This window comes from Electrophorus electricus, chromosome 7 (assembly GCF_013358815.1).
Source record: "Electrophorus electricus isolate fEleEle1 chromosome 7, fEleEle1.pri, whole genome shotgun sequence".
Taxonomy (NCBI): domain Eukaryota; kingdom Metazoa; phylum Chordata; class Actinopteri; order Gymnotiformes; family Gymnotidae; genus Electrophorus; species Electrophorus electricus.
In genome coordinates this window covers 18,269,765-18,291,269 of record NC_049541.1, presented here as the reverse complement: position 1 = coordinate 18,291,269, position 21,505 = coordinate 18,269,765, and the positions used below count along the sequence as shown (strand labels likewise).

The 21,505-nt window shown below is 42.5% G+C and overlaps 2 protein-coding genes and 2 long non-coding RNA genes across 4 annotated transcripts in view; all 4 read left to right on the top strand.

Moving 5' to 3' along the window:
• Positions 1-11,792: 11,792 nt before the first annotated feature.
• On the top strand, positions 11,793-13,335 carry LOC113568341 (stabilin-2-like). Its single transcript, XM_035528549.1, has 5 exons — positions 11,793-11,965; positions 12,292-12,420; positions 12,559-12,627; positions 13,035-13,125; positions 13,301-13,335. Exons 1-5 carry the CDS (start codon positions 11,918-11,920, stop codon positions 13,333-13,335), a joined length of 372 nt encoding a protein of 123 aa, XP_035384442.1. The 5' UTR covers positions 11,793-11,917.
• Positions 13,336-13,392: 57 nt separating this feature from the next.
• Positions 13,393-13,922, top strand: LOC118241658. The gene is made up of 3 exons (XR_004776279.1): positions 13,393-13,496; positions 13,657-13,752; positions 13,888-13,922. It is a non-coding gene; the product is annotated as an uncharacterized LOC118241658 (long non-coding RNA).
• A 4,596-nt stretch (positions 13,923-18,518) lies between these two features.
• Positions 18,519-19,092, top strand: LOC118241656. Its single transcript, XR_004776277.1, has 3 exons — positions 18,519-18,556; positions 18,736-18,798; positions 19,022-19,092. It is a non-coding gene; the product is annotated as an uncharacterized LOC118241656 (long non-coding RNA).
• Positions 19,091-21,505, top strand: part of LOC118241744 (stabilin-2-like) — a 5,736-nt gene continuing 3,321 nt past the window's right edge. The window contains exons 1-5 of the mRNA XM_035528548.1: positions 19,091-19,115; positions 19,288-19,437; positions 19,703-19,881; positions 20,280-20,462; positions 20,569-20,710. Of these exons, the coding sequence (XP_035384441.1) occupies positions 19,091-19,115; positions 19,288-19,437; positions 19,703-19,881; positions 20,280-20,462; positions 20,569-20,710 (679 nt within the window). The remainder of the gene's footprint in view (positions 19,116-19,287; positions 19,438-19,702; positions 19,882-20,279; positions 20,463-20,568; positions 20,711-21,505) is intronic.

Genomic DNA, 21,505 nt, shown 5'->3' with positions numbered 1-21,505 from the left:
ATTTAATCAAAATGTAAAGACTTAATAACTGACTTCATTTATCATAACATAATATTCTAAGGTTTTGCCTAATATTAAGGGTAATTAAAGGCAACCAAAGACATGCTACACTGTATGAAGTGGAAGAGCTTAGCGATTGGCATTAGGTAGTCCAGTCATCATATTAGTTTCCTCCAAGAACTGAATGAATATTTTTGGCAGCAGAAAGTCTTTGGTGTGCAGAGGTTGCAATGAGCTGTGTTTCAATACGGAGATGTTTGACCCACCTCCTAACCTTTTTGTTTGTTTGTTTGTTTGTTTTTGTATAGACAAATTATGCATGATTGCTGCGGAGAGATTATTACTTAAATGTGTTTATAATCATGTAGGGTAATACTGAAAAAGTATCAAATTTTTTTTTTCAATAGTATTCTTGACTCATTACAAGCATGTCATTTTTTTCTAATTTATCTGCATAGAGGAGATCAGCGTTGGTTGTCACCTGAGTTGGTTGGCCCATTACTCATATTCTGTAAACTGTGGGTATATCTATAGAAGTATTGACACTGAAATGTTCAGATTTGAGGGCAGAAGCCAATTGCCATATTTCCCTCTCTCTGACCTGAACAGACCTGATGTAAGATCAGGTTTGTGATTTTTCATAGCATAAAGTCAGTTTTTGGAGTCATATATTGAGAGGAAACTAAAATACCTTGAAATCAACTTTTTCACTAAAAACAGTGGGGAAAGTATTGTACTACCAGTTATTAGTTTGAATTGTTTCCTCAAATGTTGATGTCATTAACATGCCCTTTAGTGTAACTTCCTTTGTGGTGGTGGTTGTCACACTCATGATGAGGATGATGGCATGTACCATGTCAACTCAAGGTGTGTTTATGTTCCTTGAATTTATGGTGCAAATATCAATCAAACAGTTTCCTCATTTCCATGGCAACTTAGTCACATCCGGCTTTTCCAGTTTTCGTCTCCGTGGTTCCGTGTCTCCTCCCCTTTGTCTCCAGCTGTTCCTAGTTTGTCCCTGATTGTAGCCCCATGTAAACCCCATTCCTACATCTCTTTGTTTTGGTAAGGTTGTCTTTCATGGTTTCTGGTTAGTTCTCGTTGTCCGTGCTCATTGTGTTTCGAGTAAGATCCTGTTTGTACTAGCTCCTCACTCCTCTGTCTGTCTTTAGTTCGATCTCATTTGTCCTCACTCATATTTGTTTAGTTATCTCCTGTTTTATCTCGCTACTCGTTCATCGCCCCGTGCTCTATGTTTACTTACCCTCGCTATCTGTTGCTTTCCTTCTTTACTTCTGTTATCTGTATCTTCGTCATGAATATTGTTTGTTTATCTTACATAGTCCAGTTCTGTTATCCCCGCTTGTCCAAGTCTTTGTGCTCATAGTTGTATTTATCTTTGTGGTTCTCAGTCTTTCTTTAGTGTGTGTGTGTATGTGTGTGTGTGTCTGTCTGTCTGTGTCTCTGTCTCTGTGTGTGTATACTTTGTTGCCTAAGTCTCGCCCTCACCCTATTATCCTGTTCCTCCTATGCTTGTCTGTTTTATTCTTTTTTCTGTTTTGTATTTTTTGTTTTGTCATTTACTCAGAACATCCTAGTACAGTAGGTTAGAGTCCAACATACCAATTAACTAGAATACTGTAGAAAATGGGGATCAATGCTGATACCTACAGTGCAAAATGCATAAGGTCTATCTTAAATAATGATAAGTGCAATAAACAATAAGTGCTAGAGTTTGTTAAACATAAACAATACCCTACAATAAGTATTAAATTAGTCAGTCAATATGGGAGCAGTGTCAGTTGCCCTTTAAATATTCTGCAAATAGATGGGTCTTCAGTTTGTGTTTGAAGACTGCAAGGGACTCTGCTGTCCGGACAGCAAATGGGAGTTCATTCCACCATTTTGGAGCCAGGACAGAAAATATGAAACTCGAAGCAAGGTATTTCAAGCCAGCCATACTTGAGGTTCGAAGTACTCGAGGTACAAATTGGGCTTTGACCACTGACCTCATGTATGAAGGGAGTGGTTCATTTTTGGCTTTGTAGGCAAGCATTAAGGTTTTAAATCTGATGCGTATAGCTACTGGGAGCTAATGAAGGGAGTGCAGCAGTGGAGTAACGTGAGAACTTTGGAAGATTGAAGACCAGTCGTGCTGCTGCATTCTGGACAAGTTGTAGAGGTTTGCTTGCTCTTAGAGGAAGACCAGTAAGTAGAGAGTTGCAGTAGTCGAGCTTTGAAATAACGAGACACTGCACAAGCACCTTGGTAGCTTCCTGTGAGAGAAAAGGCTGAATCCTTTGTATGTTACAAAGGAGAAATCTGCAAGACTGGGTTAGATTAGAAACATGAGATGAGAACGACATTTGGTTGTCCAAAGTTATGCCCAGGCTACAGGCAGCTTCGGATGGTGATACCAGGGAGTTCTTGAAGGAAACTGTGAGGTCATGGCAAGGGTTGGGAGTACCTGGGATAAACAGAAGCTCAGTTTTACTGGGGTTGAGCTTCAAGTGGTGGGCTGTCATCCATGATGCAATGTCAGTCAAGCATGCTGAGATACGTCTCAAGACCTGCATGTCAGAGGGTGGAAAAGAAAGAAATAATTGAGTGTTGTCAGCATAGCAGTGATAGGAGAAACCATGAGAAGATATTAAATCACCAAGAGAACAAGTATACAAAGAGAAGAGAAGGGGGCCCAATACTGAGCCTTGTGGAACACCAGTGGAGAGTCTGCACGGTTTGGACGTGGATCCTCTCCATGTCACCTGATAGGACTAAAACCATCTCCATTCAGAGAGTTGGATATTGAGGAATGCACATTGGTTGGAGGAGTGGAAACAGAGGAAAAGGACTGGCGGATTGCTGCAGCCTTTACCTGAAAGAAGGTGATAAAATCCTCTGGAATAAGAGATGAGGAAGGAGTGGGAGGGGGAGGATTAAGGAGAGAAGGAAGGAATAGTGAGGAGCTTGTGCGGGTCAGATGCTGATGATTTTGAATTATCCTATGTAGTAGGATGACTTTGCAGATGGTACTTCCAATGAGAACTTGGAAAGGAGAGACTGGTATGAGCTGAGGTCTGAATCTAGGTGAGATTTCCTCCACCGCCTCTCTGCAGTCCTTATTTCTCTCCTGTGGCAGCGAAGTGTTTCTGTTAGCCAGGGGGCAGGTGGGGAGGACTTAGCAGGTCTAGAGGAGAGAGGGCACAGAAGATTCATTGATGAGGAGAGTGTAGAAATGAAAGAATTAGTAACTGTATCCAAAGTGAGAGAAGACAGAGAGTCAGGGTGAGGAAGGTTGGACAAAATAGACGTAAGGGAAGAGGAAGTTATGGAGTGCAGATTGCGACGGAAGGAGGAGGAACACGATGGGGAGGACTGGCTGGAAAGAGAAGGGAGGGAGAGAGAGAGGGATAAAAAGTGATGGTCCAAGAGGTGGAGGGGGGTGACTGCGATGACCGATATCGTGGTGGTACGGGTGAAGATCAGGTTTAGAACATTGCCCGCTTTGTGAGTCGAGGAGAGTGGTTGAGGGTGAGGTCGAATGCTGTCAACAGAGGAAGGATACAGGAGGAATGCAGCTTGTCTGATGAAAGGTTGAAGTCTCCAAGGAGAATGAGTGGATTTCCTTCAGTGGGGAATTGATTCAGGAGGATGTCAAGCTCATCAATGAAGTAATCTAGGGAAACTGGAGGGCAGTAGATGACATTGATAAGAAGTTTGATGGGGAAAGACCCGGTATTGGCATGAAATTCAAAAGAGGAGATGGAAAGAGTAAAGAAGGAAAGCAGAGTGATGCACCTCTCTCAAGACAATAGTAAACCTGTGCCACCATCCCTGCCGAGACGCCTCAATGAATGGGTAAATGAAAAGACGGAGGACAGGGCAGCCGGAGTCACATAATACATAAAAACTGCTTGTTTGTTTCCTTTTTATTATTGAGTTAGCTCACAGCTGAGCTTATTGTTTTTTTTTTTTTTGTTTTTTTTTTGTTATATGGAATAAAGACCCTCCGCAACTCCACTCATGTCTTGCTAACAAGGTTATAAACAGGACAAATGAGGATAAACAAGACACGGGTGAGTATAATAAGGAAGTGGAGCACATGAAATATAAAACGATTCACATCTATTACATTTATCACGGGACGCTCCCCCCGCCACCCCCATGAGTCAAGTGATGTGTCCTGCCGCGTGCAGGGGGTTCACCGTTGTCTATAGCCACACCCCCGTGATGGCACGCACCTGCACGGGGTTTATTATTGAGTGTTTGTTCATCTGTTTAAACCCCTGTCAGTGCGTGCCTCGGGGTTGGCCATTGTAAATGTAATTGTAAATGTTTGTTAATGTTAATTGATGTATGTTGACCATTGTTGAATGTTTACATTGTGTATAACCGTTTTCTATGTGTGAGTGCCACCGTCATCATTAGTGTTTCATGTTGATAAATGTTTCATTAAATCGAGGGAGTCTGAGCGTCCTGTTCCACACCCTGCGGCACTCGGGCAGCATTACACTCGTTTATGACAAGAAGACAACTGTAATAACTATATATACAATATAATTGCAGTAGAAATACACATAATACAATATCTTAATATTGCAAAGTGCCTAATGCAAAGCCCAGAGTAATGACACTATAATTTTAAAGTAGGTTCTGTTGAGTTATAATATCAACATTAAACTGCAGAGACTAGCAGAGTGTTGCCTAGCCAGACTGACTGATGGGATTTGACTGACTGAAACCTGCCTCTGTCAGAAGGGGTTTACTTAATAAACTCAAATTACTTTATAATTTATTCAGTCAAAGGCACATTTCTAAAGTGTTTTTCAGTCTTCTCCTGTGGTAGAATTCCACACATGCTGCACTCATTCAGTGTTCTCGTTCTTTAAATGAGTGATGATGAAGGAACAGAGTATTCATGGGTGATTTTGTCTCTTTTTGTCCTTTGTGTCCTCCCCCACACTTTCTTTTCCTCCCCATTGGCCTTTTGCCCTCTCTCTATTTCTCTCTCTCTCTCTCTCTTTCTCTCTCTCTCTCTCTCTCTCTCTCTTTCTCTCTCTCTCTCTCTCTCTCTCTCTATTTATCTGTCCCTCTCTCTCTCTTTCTCTCTCTCTCTCTCTCTATTTATCTGTCCCTCTCTCTCTATTTCTCTCTCTCTCTCTCTCTCTTTCTCTCTCTCTCTCTCTCTCTCTATTTATCTGTCCCTCTCTCTCTATTTCTCTCTCTCTCTCTCTCTCTCTCTCTCTCTCTCTCTCTCTCTCTCTATTTATCTGTCCCTCTCTCTCTGATCTCTCTTGCTCTCATTTCTCTTTTTTGTCTCTATCCCACTCATTTCTCTCTCTCTCTCTCTCTCTCTCTCTCTCTTTCTCTCTCTCTCTCTCTCTCTCTCTCTCTCTCTCTATTTATCTGTCCCTCTCTCTCTATTTCTCTCTCTCTCTCTCTCTCTCTCTCTTTCTCTCTCTCTCTCTCTCTCTATTTATCTGTCCCTCTCTCTCTATTTCTCTCTCTCTCTCTCTCTCTCTCTCTCTATTTATCTGTCCCTCTCTCTCTGATCTCTCTTGCTCTCATTTCTCTTTTTTGTCTCTATCCCACTCATTTCTCTCTCTCTCTCTCTCTCTCTCTCTCTCTCTCTCTCTCTCTCTCTCTATTAATATATTTATATATATTTATTTATATATATATATATATATATATATATATAAAATCTTCTCTCTTTTTCAGCTGAAGATGGCTTTAATAGCATGAATGTATAAAATACAATATTACCAATGCATTGAAAATGTTTTTATTTTTAACATTCACAAAATAATAGAAATAAATAGTAAAATAATAATAAAAGCACTAACACTACTCTTAAAAAAAATAAATCATAAACCACGGTGCAAGTGGCAATTCCAGGTCCAAGCACAGTCCTACCAATCTGACATGATTCAATGTGGATGCAGAAATCACCTTCCATGGACACATGACATTCTGACTTTGTCCACTAGTTCCTGAAGATGCTGTGAAAAAGGTGGTTGAGGTTAAGTGACAATGAAATAAAGTGTTTTGATGAACTGGAAATTTGATTGAGGAGCTTCCTAAGTTAATAAAAATGTACAGACATATACATGTATAGATTGGGATATCCGCTATCCTCCATCCAGTCATTAAAGGTTTTAAGACAAGTCATGGTGTTTACAATGCACAAACTGGTGTTTTGAGTCTAATGTGAATTGTTGGGGAATTTCAGAGTTTAGTTTTGGTGATAGTATAAAAACATAAGAACTGTATTGTGCTGCTGTAATAACCTGCACTGATTATATGACTGCAAGTACAATTGGGTAGCCCTGTTTACTGTGATGTTCTATATAGTATGGCATTAAACTTCATTAACATTGTAAAATATACATTCATACCAATTTTACTGGAGGGCTTAAGGAATTGTTTGTGAACAAGTATCTGAAGTCTCTTGTAGGTTGAGTCATGCACTCAAACATTGCAAGCAACATCATACTGTAATTGCAAGTGTGTCTGTAAATTTCTGTATTGATGTGAACTACTTTTCCAGACCTCTGCACATTTAAGTTTTAAATATAAAGCCTGTGAATAAGTGCAAAAAAGGTAATTGTGCACTGTTGAGCCTCCTGATGTCTTAACTGGTTCAATATTTGCAGGCAACATCAGACTATCACTACATGTGTGTCTGTAGACTTCTGTGTTGATGTGACATACCTTTCCTCACGTCTGTCCATTTAGGTATTGAAACACAAGGCCTGTGATTAAAGTCAAAGTAAGTAATTGTCATAAGTGACTTAATTTTTGCAGACAACATCAGACTATCATTACATGTGTGTCTGTAAATTTCTGTGTTGAAGTGACATGCTGTTCCTGACTTCTACCCATTTAGGTATGAAAACTCAAGGCTTACGATTATAAGCAAAATGGGTCATTCTGAAATGTAGAGCCTCCCAGCAAGGGATTTGCCTCAAACTTTGCAGTTTTCCTCAGAATTGTGACGTTGGCGGTACACAGGAAGCGAGAGGCAATTCGAGCTGTTATGCTCTTTATTTTCCATGCCGGCAGGTCTGAAGTAGGGGCGTTCCCGGGGTAGAGTGGTGGTTGGTACCCTAGGACACACTCAAAAGGAGTTAGACCAGTTCCTGTGTGGCGGAGCGAATTCTGGGCATAGTCCGCCCATGGGAAGTATGTGCTTCATGTCTCGGTGTGTTGTTGACTGTATAGCCGGAGGAACTTACCCAGTTCTTGCTTGACCCTTTCAACTTGGCCGTTGGCCTGCGGGTGGTAACCAGACCTTAGACTGACCATGACATTGAGTACCCAGTAGTAGACACGAAATGTAAACTGAGGGCCTCGGTCTGAAATGATGTCCTCAGGTAACCCAAACTGCCTGGCAGAATAGTTGCTTGGCGGTCTCCAGCACAGTGGACAGAGCTGCCAAAGGGTTTAACCGCACCATCTTAGAGAACCTGACAACTATGGTCAGCACAACGGTGTTGCCCTCTGAGACAGGTAAGTCAGTAATAAAGTCTACGGCTATGTGGGACCATGGATGGAGGGGTGCAGGCAGAGGGAGTAGCTTACCTGCGGGTGGAACGCATGGTATTTTGCTGCGGGCACAGTCCATCTGAGAAGCAACATATCTCACCACGTCCTTGTTCATCGCAGGCCACCAATAGTGTGTCCCTATCAGTTGTGCTGTGCGAGTAGCGCCCCGGTGTCCCGTTCCCACCGATGTATGATCCCACGTAATGAGTGAGCCCCGATGCTTAGGCAGCACATAGAGACGTTTGGGTGGACACTGCGGAAGCGGGTTGGCTGAAGTCATATCATTCAAAACTTTTTACTATTTTCAGGTTTACAGAAGATTTATAAATACCTAGTAATCAATATAGCTGCATGTTTGTCTGAGTGATGGAAAAGAGTTTAAGGTTGATTGTGTTTGAGGTTTTTAGTATCTATCTCGAGGTGCATATCTAAATTATCTGTGTATATCTACATTTCTCTCCCTTGTGGCCCTTGTGTGAAGAACACGTTTTCCAGGGGTTGTGTGTACATGAAAAAGTCTCTAGACCTGAATGTTCCTGTTCTGGGCTGCAGCGTGTATTGCAGTGAGAACTGTACTGTGAGTATGAGAACCAACACCAATCACTTCATGTGTTCCAGATCTGCTCTAGCGTGCATTGCACGAGCCTTATAGGAGCTGGTCATCGAAATGTCAGTTTCAGCAATAATAGAATAAGCCAAAGTTTCTGGGACTGGTGAGATTGGGTTCATTATTAGGCTTTATCTCCACAGATTCAACATGCCAACTTCTTTGTTTTATTTATAATAAGAGAGAATCCAGCCAACGCATGTGCAGTAGTTCGGTCTAACACACTTACATATGCTCAGGGCACAAAGTCACACTGTTATAAAGTAAACCTCCAGTAGATATGTTTACCCCTGAGTCCTGACACTAATTACTTAAGAGCAGAGTAGATTTGTACATTGTTCTTTGTACAGCATTTTGGGTGTTTTGTATTAAAACTGAAGCTAAAGTAGGACATGATGTCTCTCTTTCTCCATGTTGTGAAGACCCCACAATGTTGTAAAGGCTTTTTTGGATCAGACTGTTCCCCTTCGCCTGCATTCACTGGATTCACTGCCCCCTGCTCCTCTCATGGCATGGTACACACACACACACACACACACACACACATGCACGCGCACACACACACACACCGCACTTCACAACTCTCCCTTTGTTTCAGTGCTTCGAGGGTATAGATGGCAATGGCACTTGTCAGTGTGAGCCCAACTTCAAAGGGTCCCATTGCCAGTACTGTGCTGATCCCAACAAATACGTCCCATCCTGTGACCAAAGTACGACTCCAGAAGCATCGGAGTACCCTCCCATATCCATAGATCAGATCCATCTTTGTCAGCCTCGACTGTCATAAGAGCTTCAGTAATCTCCCTTCACCTCTCATTCCTGTACCCCGGCCTGCGGGTGTGTGCAGGGCGTGTGTGACAACCACCCAGAAGCCCACGGCACGTGTAAGTCAGGCTCCTGCATGCCAGGTTTCTCTGGGCAGCTCTGTGATAAGCACACCCAGCCCTGCGGGGCCAAGCAGTCGTGCAACGCCCATGCTGACTGTGTCTACAGCGAAGGAGAGCTCATGTGAGTGCCCCGCCTTTGCCCCATCCTTAATCTGCCCTTAACCCCACCCTTACACTACCGTTAACCGACTTGAGTGGTTGGAGAAGCAGGGAAAGCTCCACCCTGGGACTTGGTAGTGATGTTTAAAGGCAAGTAAGTCTTTTACTCAAGGGTTGTAATAGGTTTGGTTTCGGTTATGCTAGAAGCTAGAAGTAAGGTTTTTTTGATTCACTTCGTCATATGGTATGAAGATCTTAAGTGAACAAATTTTTCCAGTCAGGGAGATGTGTGTTTCATTTTACTTGTGTATCTTTGTTCAAGGTGTGTGTGTAAGCTCTGTTTCAAAGGGAATGGATTCCTGTGTGTGGAGAGCGACCCGTGTACTTCACCTTCCAACGGAGGCTGCAGTAACAACGTAGGTCAAGAATGCATTCGTGTGTGTTGGTGCCGCGCGCGCATGTGTGTGTGTGTGTGTGTGTGTGTGTGTGTGTGTGTGTGTGCGCGTATGTGTGAACGCATGTGTGTGTTTCTGAATGTCTTTGTTCTCTCTCTCTCAGGCTAGGTGTATAAAAACTGGACCAGGCACCCGCAGGTGTGAGTGTCTGAAGGGGTGGAAAGAGGATGGAGATGAATGCCAGCCTGTCAATAACTGTGTGGAGCCCTCTAGAGGCGGGTGCCATCCCCACGCGTCATGCGTCCACGTAGGCCCAGGACAGGTGAGACGGGCTGCTGCTTAACCCAGACACTCAGTCCAGCCCAGACTCTAGACTAAGGGCACTTGCACAGCATATTGTGTCATGGATGTTGCCTTAGAGCCACTTTTGCCTACTCTACATCAGTCCTTTGTACATCTCCATTGTTCCATCCATCCATACATCCATCCATCCAGACATTAATTCAGCCTCTTTGTTTGCTGAGCTTGTCAGTCATTCTTTCTATTTTTTTTTCAGAATTACTGTATGTGCAAGAAGAATTACCATGGCAATGGGAAAGATTGTGAGGCTATCAATCAGTGTATAGAGCAAATTGGAGGATGTCATCAGCATGTTAGTGTGACACACACACACACACACTTTCAGATGCATTAATATCATAATAGCATAACACCATTACATGAGATGGTCATGCCATTATTGTGGGAGTTAAATGATCACATCCTCCAGGCTTCTTGCTTGTATGGGAATCAAGGGAGGTCTGAGTGTGTATGTCAGATGGGTTATTCAGGAGATGGGAGCATCTGCTATGGAACCCTGGCACAGGTATGACAGCAGAATACTACACAGTTTGTTAGTATTTCAGTGATTTTAGATAATGCTCTGCCATATGTCAGACTTCACAGAATTTAGTCACACTGAATATGAACACCTGAACACTGAGAAACATGAATATCCTCACATAAAGAGGATTATTTACATTTTCTTCTAAAGGAAGTGGAAAACAATCCTTATCTGAGTGAATTCAATACATGGTTGACTGTAAGTTTCAGGCTGTACTTTTTTGAGAATTAAGATATCATTAAAATGAGAATTAAGTCTATCTAAATTATTGCTAAAAACATTTTATGTGTAAGTATTTACGAGTATTTTATGCAGATTTTGTTAATAATTAATATGTTCCTAACTAAGTAAAACTTATCTTTGAAGGACAGAGGCAAAGTGTACATCAGAGGTATATCAGTGTAATCTGCACTAGTGTAATCTGGACAGTCACCTTGCCACATCTCGTTGGGATGCATACACATTTGCTCTTGGTGTAAAATCAACAGTGGTCATTCATAAAATGCAGTGAAATGTCATATGATATTTAATGACTCTTAATGGTTGCTCATAATTGGTGTGTTCATTCTGTCCTCAGGAGTCACATGGTTTCTGGGTTCTTTGCTTTGGCTGAGCTCCGGAGTTCACCTTCTCAGGAACTAGTTTCCCTTTTGAAAAAGACACTTCCTGTTTCCTGGACGAATGAGGTAAAAGGACTGTGGGGATTCTATCATTCTATCTTTATAGTCACTCACACACACACACACACACACACACACACACACACACACACACTCACCAACACCTACACATTCCAAGCAATTTCATTTAAAAAAAGGCTGTAATGAAGGAGATTTTCTCACTGGGTATATTCTGTATTCTTCACTAGACCACCAGAGTGGCTGGAGCTAAAACTGTATCAGGGAACATTGTTGCCAAGAATGGATTCATTCATCTGATCGACACAGCCAGTGTTAAAAAAAAAAACCTCAGAAATGCAGTGGAATCCTTGTACTGTTATGTAGTGGAAATGATAGAATGGTGTTTCTTTGCCAGGTTCTCATCTCTGATCATAAGCTGAGCGAAGGTTTACTTGAGGTGCTGAACCAGAGACCACAGTTATCTCTCTTCAGGGACATGCCAGTCTCTCACAGGGAAGGATATGATTGCCTCTCCTTAGGTTTTATGGTGTAAGCGTCATTAACGTGATTAAATTTAGCTTTTCTGGTGCTTTACAAATTCAACTTGACTGAGGAAATGGAGAGCGCTTCTGGTTTTACATTGTTCGCACCTACGGACAGTGCTATTACTGAATATCTGAAGAACACCAGTGTACACACACACACACACACACACACACACAAACACACACACACACACACACACACGTTTGGTGTTTGTTTATATGTGATAGTGTGTGATTTCTCCAAACTAGGACCTGAATGTGACGCGTTACCACATTGTGCTGGGTGACACCCTGAGGCAGGCGGACCTGCAGGATGGCCTGTACAAAGACACCATGCTGGGTTTCTCCTATCAGATAGGCATTTTCTGCAAAGACAGTAACGTAGGTCGACTCTTTACCCCTGTGAACGGGGAAATCATAGGAACATATGGGATGTAGGAGAGATGTGCGTTAAACCACCCAGTACACATGAGAACAGCTACTCTGTTCCCAGTCAACTGTGGAAAATGGAGCCTAAATGCTCACAGACATGCAGACAGACACTCACAGACAGAGACTCAAAGACACTCACAGACCCACACAAACATGTCTCCGTCTTCCCACAGTAACGCTAGTGAGTGAGGAACAATCGAACCCTTTCATACACAGAGAGCATCGAGAGCCGCACACTTAATAAATCTCTCTCTCTTTCTGTCTGTCCTTCTCAGTGGTGGGTGAATAAGGCTCTGGTGACTGCTACGGACATTTTGACTTCTAAGGGGGTCATCCATGAAGTGTCTGCTGTACTGAAGGTGCCCAGGAACCGCTGTGACACAGCGTCCACCAAGATCGTCCAGGTGATTCCCTCTGCTGTGCACAGCTCTCCCAGACTCTCTCACCCACCGCACGCCTTCACAGGCAACAGGGCAGACCCACTTTGCTGAGCTGTTTGTCAGGCATGAGTTTGTGATCTTCTGGAATAACACTGTATGCAGGGGCAGTGCATGGACTGCTTTCACCCAACCGAGAGCCGTTGTCCCCCTGGAACCCAGCAAGTATTCACGGTAAAATCAATGGCACATCTCTAAAACAAGCTATTCATCTAAAACACACGTATTAATTACTTTATGTGCCACCGTTTACAACCATAATCTAGTCAGATTAACCAAACATTAGTTTAGCTTTTTAAATCCATTCAGTGCTCATTTGGGAGTGTGGCTGTGTTTCATAGATGTGGCTAATGGTATTTTTACATTTACATTACATTTACTGTTTTTACATTTAAATTTCCATTTTTACATTTTTGCGTTGAATTCAATATTATGTTCTTGTTCATATAATTTTGTTTTTATCGGTGTCACTGTATTGTTAATAAGACTTCAGTCTTAGCTGGGTTTCTGGGTAAAATGAACATTTAAATGGAGCAGACTGACATGTCCTGATTTTGTCTTTTTTTTTTTTTTGCCCAAAGTCCATAAAAAGGACCAAATGTGCATATAGCAGGAGGAAACACAGGATGTTCATTGGCTGTGAGGCTTCCTGTCAAAAACGGAGCATCGTACGTGAGATTTTTAAATTTCTTTCTTCTGTAAGTTGTTTAAATGATGGTGCTGAATTTTGCACATGTTGGATTGAGTATGTTTTAACACTGATGTGATTTTACTGTTATTTTGTCATCATTAAGTTTTGATTGGAGGGAGGTTCCCTCTCTTGTTTTCTCTCTCTCCCTCTCTGTAGGTAAGGAAGTGTTGCAAGGGCTTTTATGGTGTTAACTGTGAGAGCTGTCCAGGGCCAGAAGGCCAGCCCTGTTTTGGTAACGATGTGTGTGTGGACGGTATTAATGGTACAGGAGCGTGTCGGTGCAACCCTGGCTTTAACGGCACAGCCTGCGAGTCCTGCCAGACGGGAAAGTACGGCATCCACTGTGACCAAGGTATTCCGCCGTGGAATCTACCTTTGTAACGTACCTTTGTAATGTACAACAATGTAAGTTCCCAATACACTACAGGTAAAAGCTTGTTAAAGCTCCACATATTTCTCTCAGTCGTATTTGTTCCCTTTTTCCCTTGTTCTCTCTTTTCCTCTCACTGCAGACTGTAAGTGTGTGAATGGTCACTGTAATGATGGTCAGGAGGGGGATGGCACCTGCGAATGTGACGTTGGATGGAGAGGAACACTCTGCTCTATAGGTGAGGAATTACACACACACACACAAACACACACACACACACACACACACACACACACACACACACACACACACACACAAATTTAATTTCTTTTCTGTGGTGAGAAAAGAAACTTAGCTCCGTGTTCTATTTCAGCCATAACCACAGACTCATGTAAAGGGACGTGCCACAGCAGTGCAAAGTAAGCGAGACCCTCTCACTCTCAGCCCCCTCTCACTCTCAGTCCCCTATCACTCTCAGCCCCCTCTCACTCCCTGATCCCTCTCACTCTCTGAAACATCTCATGCTCATACTCCTCTTTCTGGGACCTCTAATATACCTTTATATTTGTCACTAGAGATTAGGTACAGAGTGTTATCATGCACAGGAGTGTTGCTGGGGTTTTTACATGTGGAACTGAGATCCACCAACCAAAATTAACCAGTCAGCTGCAGCCTTGTAAATCATACCATTAATCAAGAGTTTAATGATGGCCAACATAAACTATGTACAGCAACCAGATATTCAGTCTCTAACTGTGCACTGGCCGTTTCTACCTTAAAGTGGCGATCAACTAACTAACTGATATTTTAGGACCTCTCCTAAAGGGTTCTGGATCATATTAAGAAGTCTGGAGTTCCCTTTGTCCAGATAGGTAGTAATGAAGACAGCTGTAATGTGGAATCCCCAGGGATCTGTTCTTGGTCCACTTTTATTTAAGCTATACATGCTCCGATTAGGCCAGTTCTACAACACAATAAGATTTCCTATCAATGTTATGCAGATGACACACACATATACACTTAGTTCTCTCACTGGATTATTATCCTAATAGACACTCTGTCTCTGTTTGTAGCACATAAATAACTGAATGACAGAATTTCCTGAAAGTAAATAAAGACAAAACAGAGGTTATGATATTTGGCAACAGAGCAGAGAATCTCTAAATTGTTCCCCATCGTGAATCTAGGGATCTAAAAATGTAGTAAGAAATCTCAGCCTTAGAAAGTTCTTGGAGATCTAATAGACCCAGGACTGACCTTTCCTGACCTTTCAAATGAATATTAAGAAACTATAAGGGTATTAAGAAAGGCTTAATGTTCCAACAAGACCTTGGACACTTTTGCGTGCTTTTATCTCCAACCAGGTTGACTAATACCAGTTGACTACTAGTATATATTTTGATCACTTGCTCAAGGAGTAAAAACCCAGTAGGTCTCTGAGATCCAAGGATACAAGGCCCAGAATGTGGAGCCCAGAATTTAAACCAAACACGGAGAAGCAGCATTCATTTTTTTATATATATATATATATATATACATGACTGATAATAACTCCAAGATGAATTTAGATGTGGCCCAAATATTTTTAAATCGAGGTTAAAAGTGTTACTGGTCATAATTGAGCTCTCTGTATTCATTTATATCTGCAGCACTTTATTTTATCATTATATATTGTTCATCTTTTTATTTTCATGTATTAGTTATTGCCGTGTAAATCAGATGTAACTATTTTTCACAAAAGCTTCCTGAGGTTATAGATCTCGGGATGAAAAACAATAAAATTATTTCATTATTTTATTTCATTCACTATTTTTGTGTGTTTGTCTGACGCGCTTTGAATTGGCACTGTGTATGAAAAGTGCTGTACACATAAACTTGCCTTGTTTTGCCTTCACCTAAAGTAGCTGTAATCTGGCATCACAGGGTTTGACATGCGTGTTTGCATTCAGCCCTAACGTAATAAATGAATGTGAATAGCTGTAATCTATTCATCTGATCCTTGTCAGAAAAATGGAGGCTGCCACAAGCAAGCCATCTGTATGATGACAGGACCAGGGGAGAGGAACTGCACCTGTCGCAAGGACTACATGGGAGATGGGATGACCTGCAAAAGTAACGTCATGCAGGTGAGAGCCAAGGAGCGTTTCTCTCTCTCTCTCTCTCTCTCTCTCTCTCTCTCTCTCTCTCTCTCTCTCTCTCTCTCTCTCTCTCTCTCTCTCTCTCTCTCTCACTCACACACAAAAACAAACTCTCTGCCATCTCATTTTCACTAACTTAAATGTGTCTCCCATTGTGCCTTCAGGAGCTCCGAAACAGAGAGCTGACAAGTTTCTTCTACAGTGTGTTAGTGAGACTCAGTCATTCATTTGAATTGTATTATTGATGTGTTTTTTATTCATTGTTTTTCTGTTTTCTTGAACCCTGTGTTACAAAATATTAGTTAATGCAGGCAGGAAATAATCAGCATATGTTTATGCTTTCAGTGGTCTGATGCTTATTTCCTACAAGGACATGGTCCATACACTGTGTTTGCTCCTAACAATAAGGCACTTAAAAATGCAGAAGTAAGTCCAAGTGTTTGATGAAACTGCCCAGTGTGCATGTTGAATGACTGGACCAACAGTCCTCTCGGTCACATCATAATCCTGCATCACTTCCCAGTACCAGAAGCCAGAGAATAAAGAGAGCAATGCAGCGCTGGTCCTGTACCACATCGTGTCATGCCGTATCCTGATGCCGGAGGACCTGATGCAGCCCCGTAACCTCACCACGCTCAGCGGGGAAACGCTCACCATCTCCTACTGGGAGGTCGGCATGCTGACCTCAACAGAAAAGAGCCACTTCACTCCGTGCAGTCCTACTGAGATGTATAAACTGTGCTTTGTGTGCAGGGCTTGATATATATCAATAACACGGCCAAAGTGGTGTACAGCGATCAGGAGAGCAACAACAGGATTTTCCACGAGATCGACACGGTTCTCATCCCCCCCAGCTTCCAGAAGCTGAATGGAATGAATACGTCTGCCAGCCTCATAGGTGTCGGCATTTATCTTGAGACTGTCTTGCGTATGGAAGATGCAAACCACTAGTTCAGTGATATTATCATGCAGCAAAGTAAATACCCTTAAAGGTTTTGCCTCTTTTGACCAACTTTGTCAGACAAATCTCTTGATCTAATGTTAATGGTGTGAATAAATCCAGGTTTCCTCATCTATCAAATGATGCTAAGAATTATTTTGTTATTATTTATTAAAAAAAAAAACTTTGACGAAATGAGGTTTCACATAGCAAACCCCTGACCTCAGCAGCTGTTATTGCCTCTTTTACAGAAGTAGCTTCAGAGAATTTAACTTCCACTGTTAGATTAAGTCACTTTAAACTACTGAGAGCAAAGGAATGAAGTTTAGATTCCACATGTTCCCAAACATAACAAACAACACCAGCTGTACAGGGAGTGCACTTAGAGATTTATTCAAAAACACCAAATGACCTCTAACCTGGACTTTATATCACCATTTTTTTCTGGCAGCCTGACCTCAAAGATGTAGCAAATGAACACGGCTTCAAGACATTTTTCAAACTGTTGGAGGTGCGTACAAGTAAAATCAAATCAAATCACTTTTTTTTGTTGTCACTTTAGCAGAGATGTGAAAGCTTGAGTAGATAGTCCCCTACAGTCTGTAAGTACACAATGTATACACATTAAATACAGAATATATACACAATAACATACACCCGTTATGCTGTGTTTCCAGAAGCTATAAATATATAAGCTGTGAAATATATACAGATGTACACATTTCTATTATAGAATAAATAGATTATGTTCAAATACAAGGTGTGGATAGAGTTGTACATGACATAGTTGTGTCAGTAAAGTTTAGATGTACTAGAATTGCATGGTATGATCTGTTCAGAAGTTGTCCCTGTATTGTATCATACACACGGCAGTATGGACAAGAGTGTGATGAAAGCTACAAGTCAAAGTTAGGAGTCAAGTTCATTTTTATTTGTTTGCTTGCTTTGTTTGCTTGTTTTGTTTTTATGGTTTGTTTTTATCAAATGGTTCTGGAAAAAAAAATTATTTTGAGCGTTCAACCATGTAAATGGACCACCCAAAGCAAAACCTTCAAAAAAAGTGTTGCTGGCTCCTGCTCTGCAGAAAACACTCCACACTTTTGTGACTTGGTCTGTTGTTGCCAGGACACGGAGGTGATGGAGCGGGTGCAGGACCGCCTCCATCAGCCTGTCACGCTCTTCCTCCCCACTGACTCCACCATGGCTGCCCTGCCTCAGGAGCAGAAGGACTTCCTGTTCGGCCTGCAGAAACGCACCCAGCTGAAGGAGTACCTGGAGTACCACGTCCTCCATGATATGAAGGTAAGGCAGTTCATTCTGTGCAGATGGTAGCAGGCTGCACCCAGTTCAGACAGACCTCAGGAGGACCTACGTCACTGTTTAGAGCTCCACATGCCTGCTGTGCATTGTGTTTCTGATGGAGGTTCCAGCCATAGAGGAAACTGAAGCTTGTGCCCTTGTAATCCTGGGTATATATGCAATGATTTTGTATGTGTCTTGTTTAGATGCAGTCTGCAGAAATGATTCATTTCAGTTCAATGAAGACCCTTCAGGGCTCTGACATCTCTGTGAGCTGCGTCGGAGAGGACCAAATAGTGAGTGATGGAAAAGTCTTGGACTCAGGAGAGGAGCTTCAGGAGAGCAAGGACCAATCAGGGAACAGGGAGCACTTTCCAATCTGTAGTTCAGTGTTGTGCTGTGTGTGAACATCTTAAACAAGCCATACTGAAAAGGATTGAATGTTATTTCTAAAGTTAAGTTGGCTACTTTACCATACTTAATATTATTGATATCACTCACTTTTTAGGGTGAACTGTACATCAGTGACAAAAGTTGTAAAGAGGAAGCTAAAGTTCAATGGAGGTTTGGTTTATGGTATTGACTGCTTGTTAACACCTCCCAGCCTTGGGGGGGGGGGGGGGGGGGGGCGGCGCTGTGTTCAGAAGGACACTGTAGACATCACAGTAAGTTCCACATAATTCCGATCTATGCTGACAAAATCCTCTACTGATATGCAGCATGCATATTATATGCAAATTATATAAATTACATACTTCCTATTTTAAAAATGTTTCTTAGCTATGCTGCAGTCTCATTTTGTATTATATATAGATTATATAAATGGTTTCTTTTCCTGTGGTAGATGCCTTGCAGATATTGTGCTGTTACAGTGTCATCTGATTGCCCTTCAATAAGTAAACCAAAGGTATGTTTTCTCTGTAATCATAAATCCATGCCCATTTCACTATGTACACATAAATAACTACTTTTCTAAAAAATCATAAATGCTTCATCCAACTCATACAAACACTATGTGAAAGATATTACATTTGTTTTATATGTATTTTTCCATGAAGATCTCATTTCTCATAGATCTCATAATCATTTCTATATGTTATATTTTATTTTAACATGTTTTTGGAATGCAGTCTATACAGAGGTGCGACCTGCCCAGACGCTTCTCATCTGTGAATGCTGGATGTCATTCTGTGTGCACCATGGTCATATGGAGGGATTGTCTCGGTACAGTAGTCCAGACTTCACTCACATTTTACTAAAACTCACTAATCATGTTGTTGATGGCAGCTATATTTGGGCCCTTCTGGGTTCTTAGACATTGTTGCTTTTGCATAATAACAGTGAAAGTGATGGTGGCATTGTGTGTGTGATATTCTCACTACAACCTGTTCTCCAGCCTGTCCTGGAGGGCCAAGATCCCCCTGTAGTAACCATGGACAGTGTGATGAGGATCACCTAGGCAACGGCACCTGCACATGTTTTCCTGGGTACCAGGGAGTGGCCTGTGCATTATGCATAGATGGCCACTTTGGACCAGAGTGCAAAGGTCACATTCTCTACTGTACATTTAATAGTCTAGTTGAAAAGTGTTTGCAAAGCTGAGCAGTGAACTACAGCGTGTGATTTTATGGCTGCATGTTACTAGAATTTTTGCTAGTATGAGACAGTTTCATTATACATTCAGCTTTCCACACATGAATGACACAAGCACTGTGCCATAATCATATCCATGAAAAGCTTTTTCAGGTGGAGTGGAGGAAGTGGAAATTCTATTGAATGTTTTTTCTCCCCCTCTCTTCCTGTCCCCACAGCCTGTAACTGTTCTGAACATGGATCATGTGATGAGAGTCCAGACAGCACAGGTTCCTGCTTCTGTGATGAGGGCTGGTCTGGTCCACAGTGTGAACACAAGCTGGGTACGGCACACACCCACCACATCTCCACATTGTTTGTACAGCATGGGGGATGTGAATGTTCCTTGTATCTGTGCTGAAACCCTCGCTGCCTTTCTGATGCCGTAGCCGACAGCCCTGTGCGCATCCCTGCTTGCCATGCAAAGGCGGTGTGTGCCAAGAACAACTCCTGTGTTTGTAAACCATGTTACGAGGGAGACGGGTTCACCTGCACAGGTAAACACTGCACTTCTCCAGTCTGGCCTCAGCTCTCCTCCTCCTATAATCACTCCTTCAATACAAGTACTTCTCCAGAAAGGAACAACCTGACAGACAGAAGTAATGGCTTGTGCTCCCTTAGTCTTTGGTCTGTGTAGGAAATGAGATGCGATCGAAAAAAGCTCAACCTCTCTTTCAACAGACATATCGGACCAGCGGAGATGATGGCTCAATTGAAACCATTCTCCAATCTCTCTCCCCTGCCTCCAGTGGCTGACCCGGGTTCTGGAATGGAGGCTGCTCGAAGAATGCCAAATGCTCCCAGAAGGACGAGAAGGTGAACTGCACCTGCTTGACAGGCTACTCTGGAGACGGCCATGTCTGCTTAATGGTGGACCCCTGTGTTACGGATGATAACGGAGGCTGTCACGAGCATGCCATCTGTACAATGACTGGAGCAGTGAGCAGGCTTCTCTTCCTCTACACCTGCATAATGAACTGTATATTTTTTATATGCTGTGTGTGTGTGTGTGTGTGTGTGTGTGTGTGTGTTTGTAAAACCCCAGAATAAGAAGAAGTGTGAGTGTAAGCCTAACTACATTGGTGATGGTCTGGAGTGTGAGCTGAAGGTGCTTCCAGTGAATCGCTGCATGCAGGATAACGGCCAGTGTCACTCTGACGCTCAGTGCACTGACCTGCACTACCAGGGTGAGAGTTTCAGCCTCTCTCTGTGTAACTGGAATGTCCTAATATACAATAAATTTGGTAAGTGATTGGACAGTAGCACTGTACACCTTTTCTGTAATCCGGTTCTACACGTAGTCCATTTCATGGTCACAGGAATAGTAGGATGTGCAAAGAAGCCCAGGTGTCTGTTTCTTCTTCCAGCTTCTCCTGTGGGATCCAGGCTTCCCCAGGCCAGCTTGAAGACGTAGTCCCTCCAGAATGTCCTTGGTCTACCCATAGTCCTCCTCCCTGTTGGCCATGTCTGGTATACCTATGGCAGGAGGTGACCACATGGCATCCTTATCAGATGCCTGAACCACTTCAACTGGCTGCTCTTAACAGCGGCTCTGCTTTACGCTCCTCCAAAGTTCATGAGCAGGTTATGGTTGAGAAATAGTAAATTGAGAACTTGAATTTGTAGCTCAGCTCCGTCTTCACAGCTACAGTCTGCCACAGTGACCACATTACAGAAATTGCTGAACTTATCCTATTGTTGATATCACAATTCCTCTTGCCATCAATTGTGACCTCAGTTACTTAAACTCCTCCACTTGGGGTCAGGTTCTCGCCCAGAGGGAGTGTGCCACTCTTTCCCAGGAGAGCACCATGTCCTTCAACTTGCCTCCTTTTCTGCTTAATGATGTCCCTCACTGTTAAAGTCCACAACCGGGTTTTTGGGTTGACGCTATACCAGGCACTGAAAAAGATTTAGCCACAATGAACCTGCTTCCACAATGGAGATTTTGAACAGGGTCCACCCATACAGTGTCCCCAATT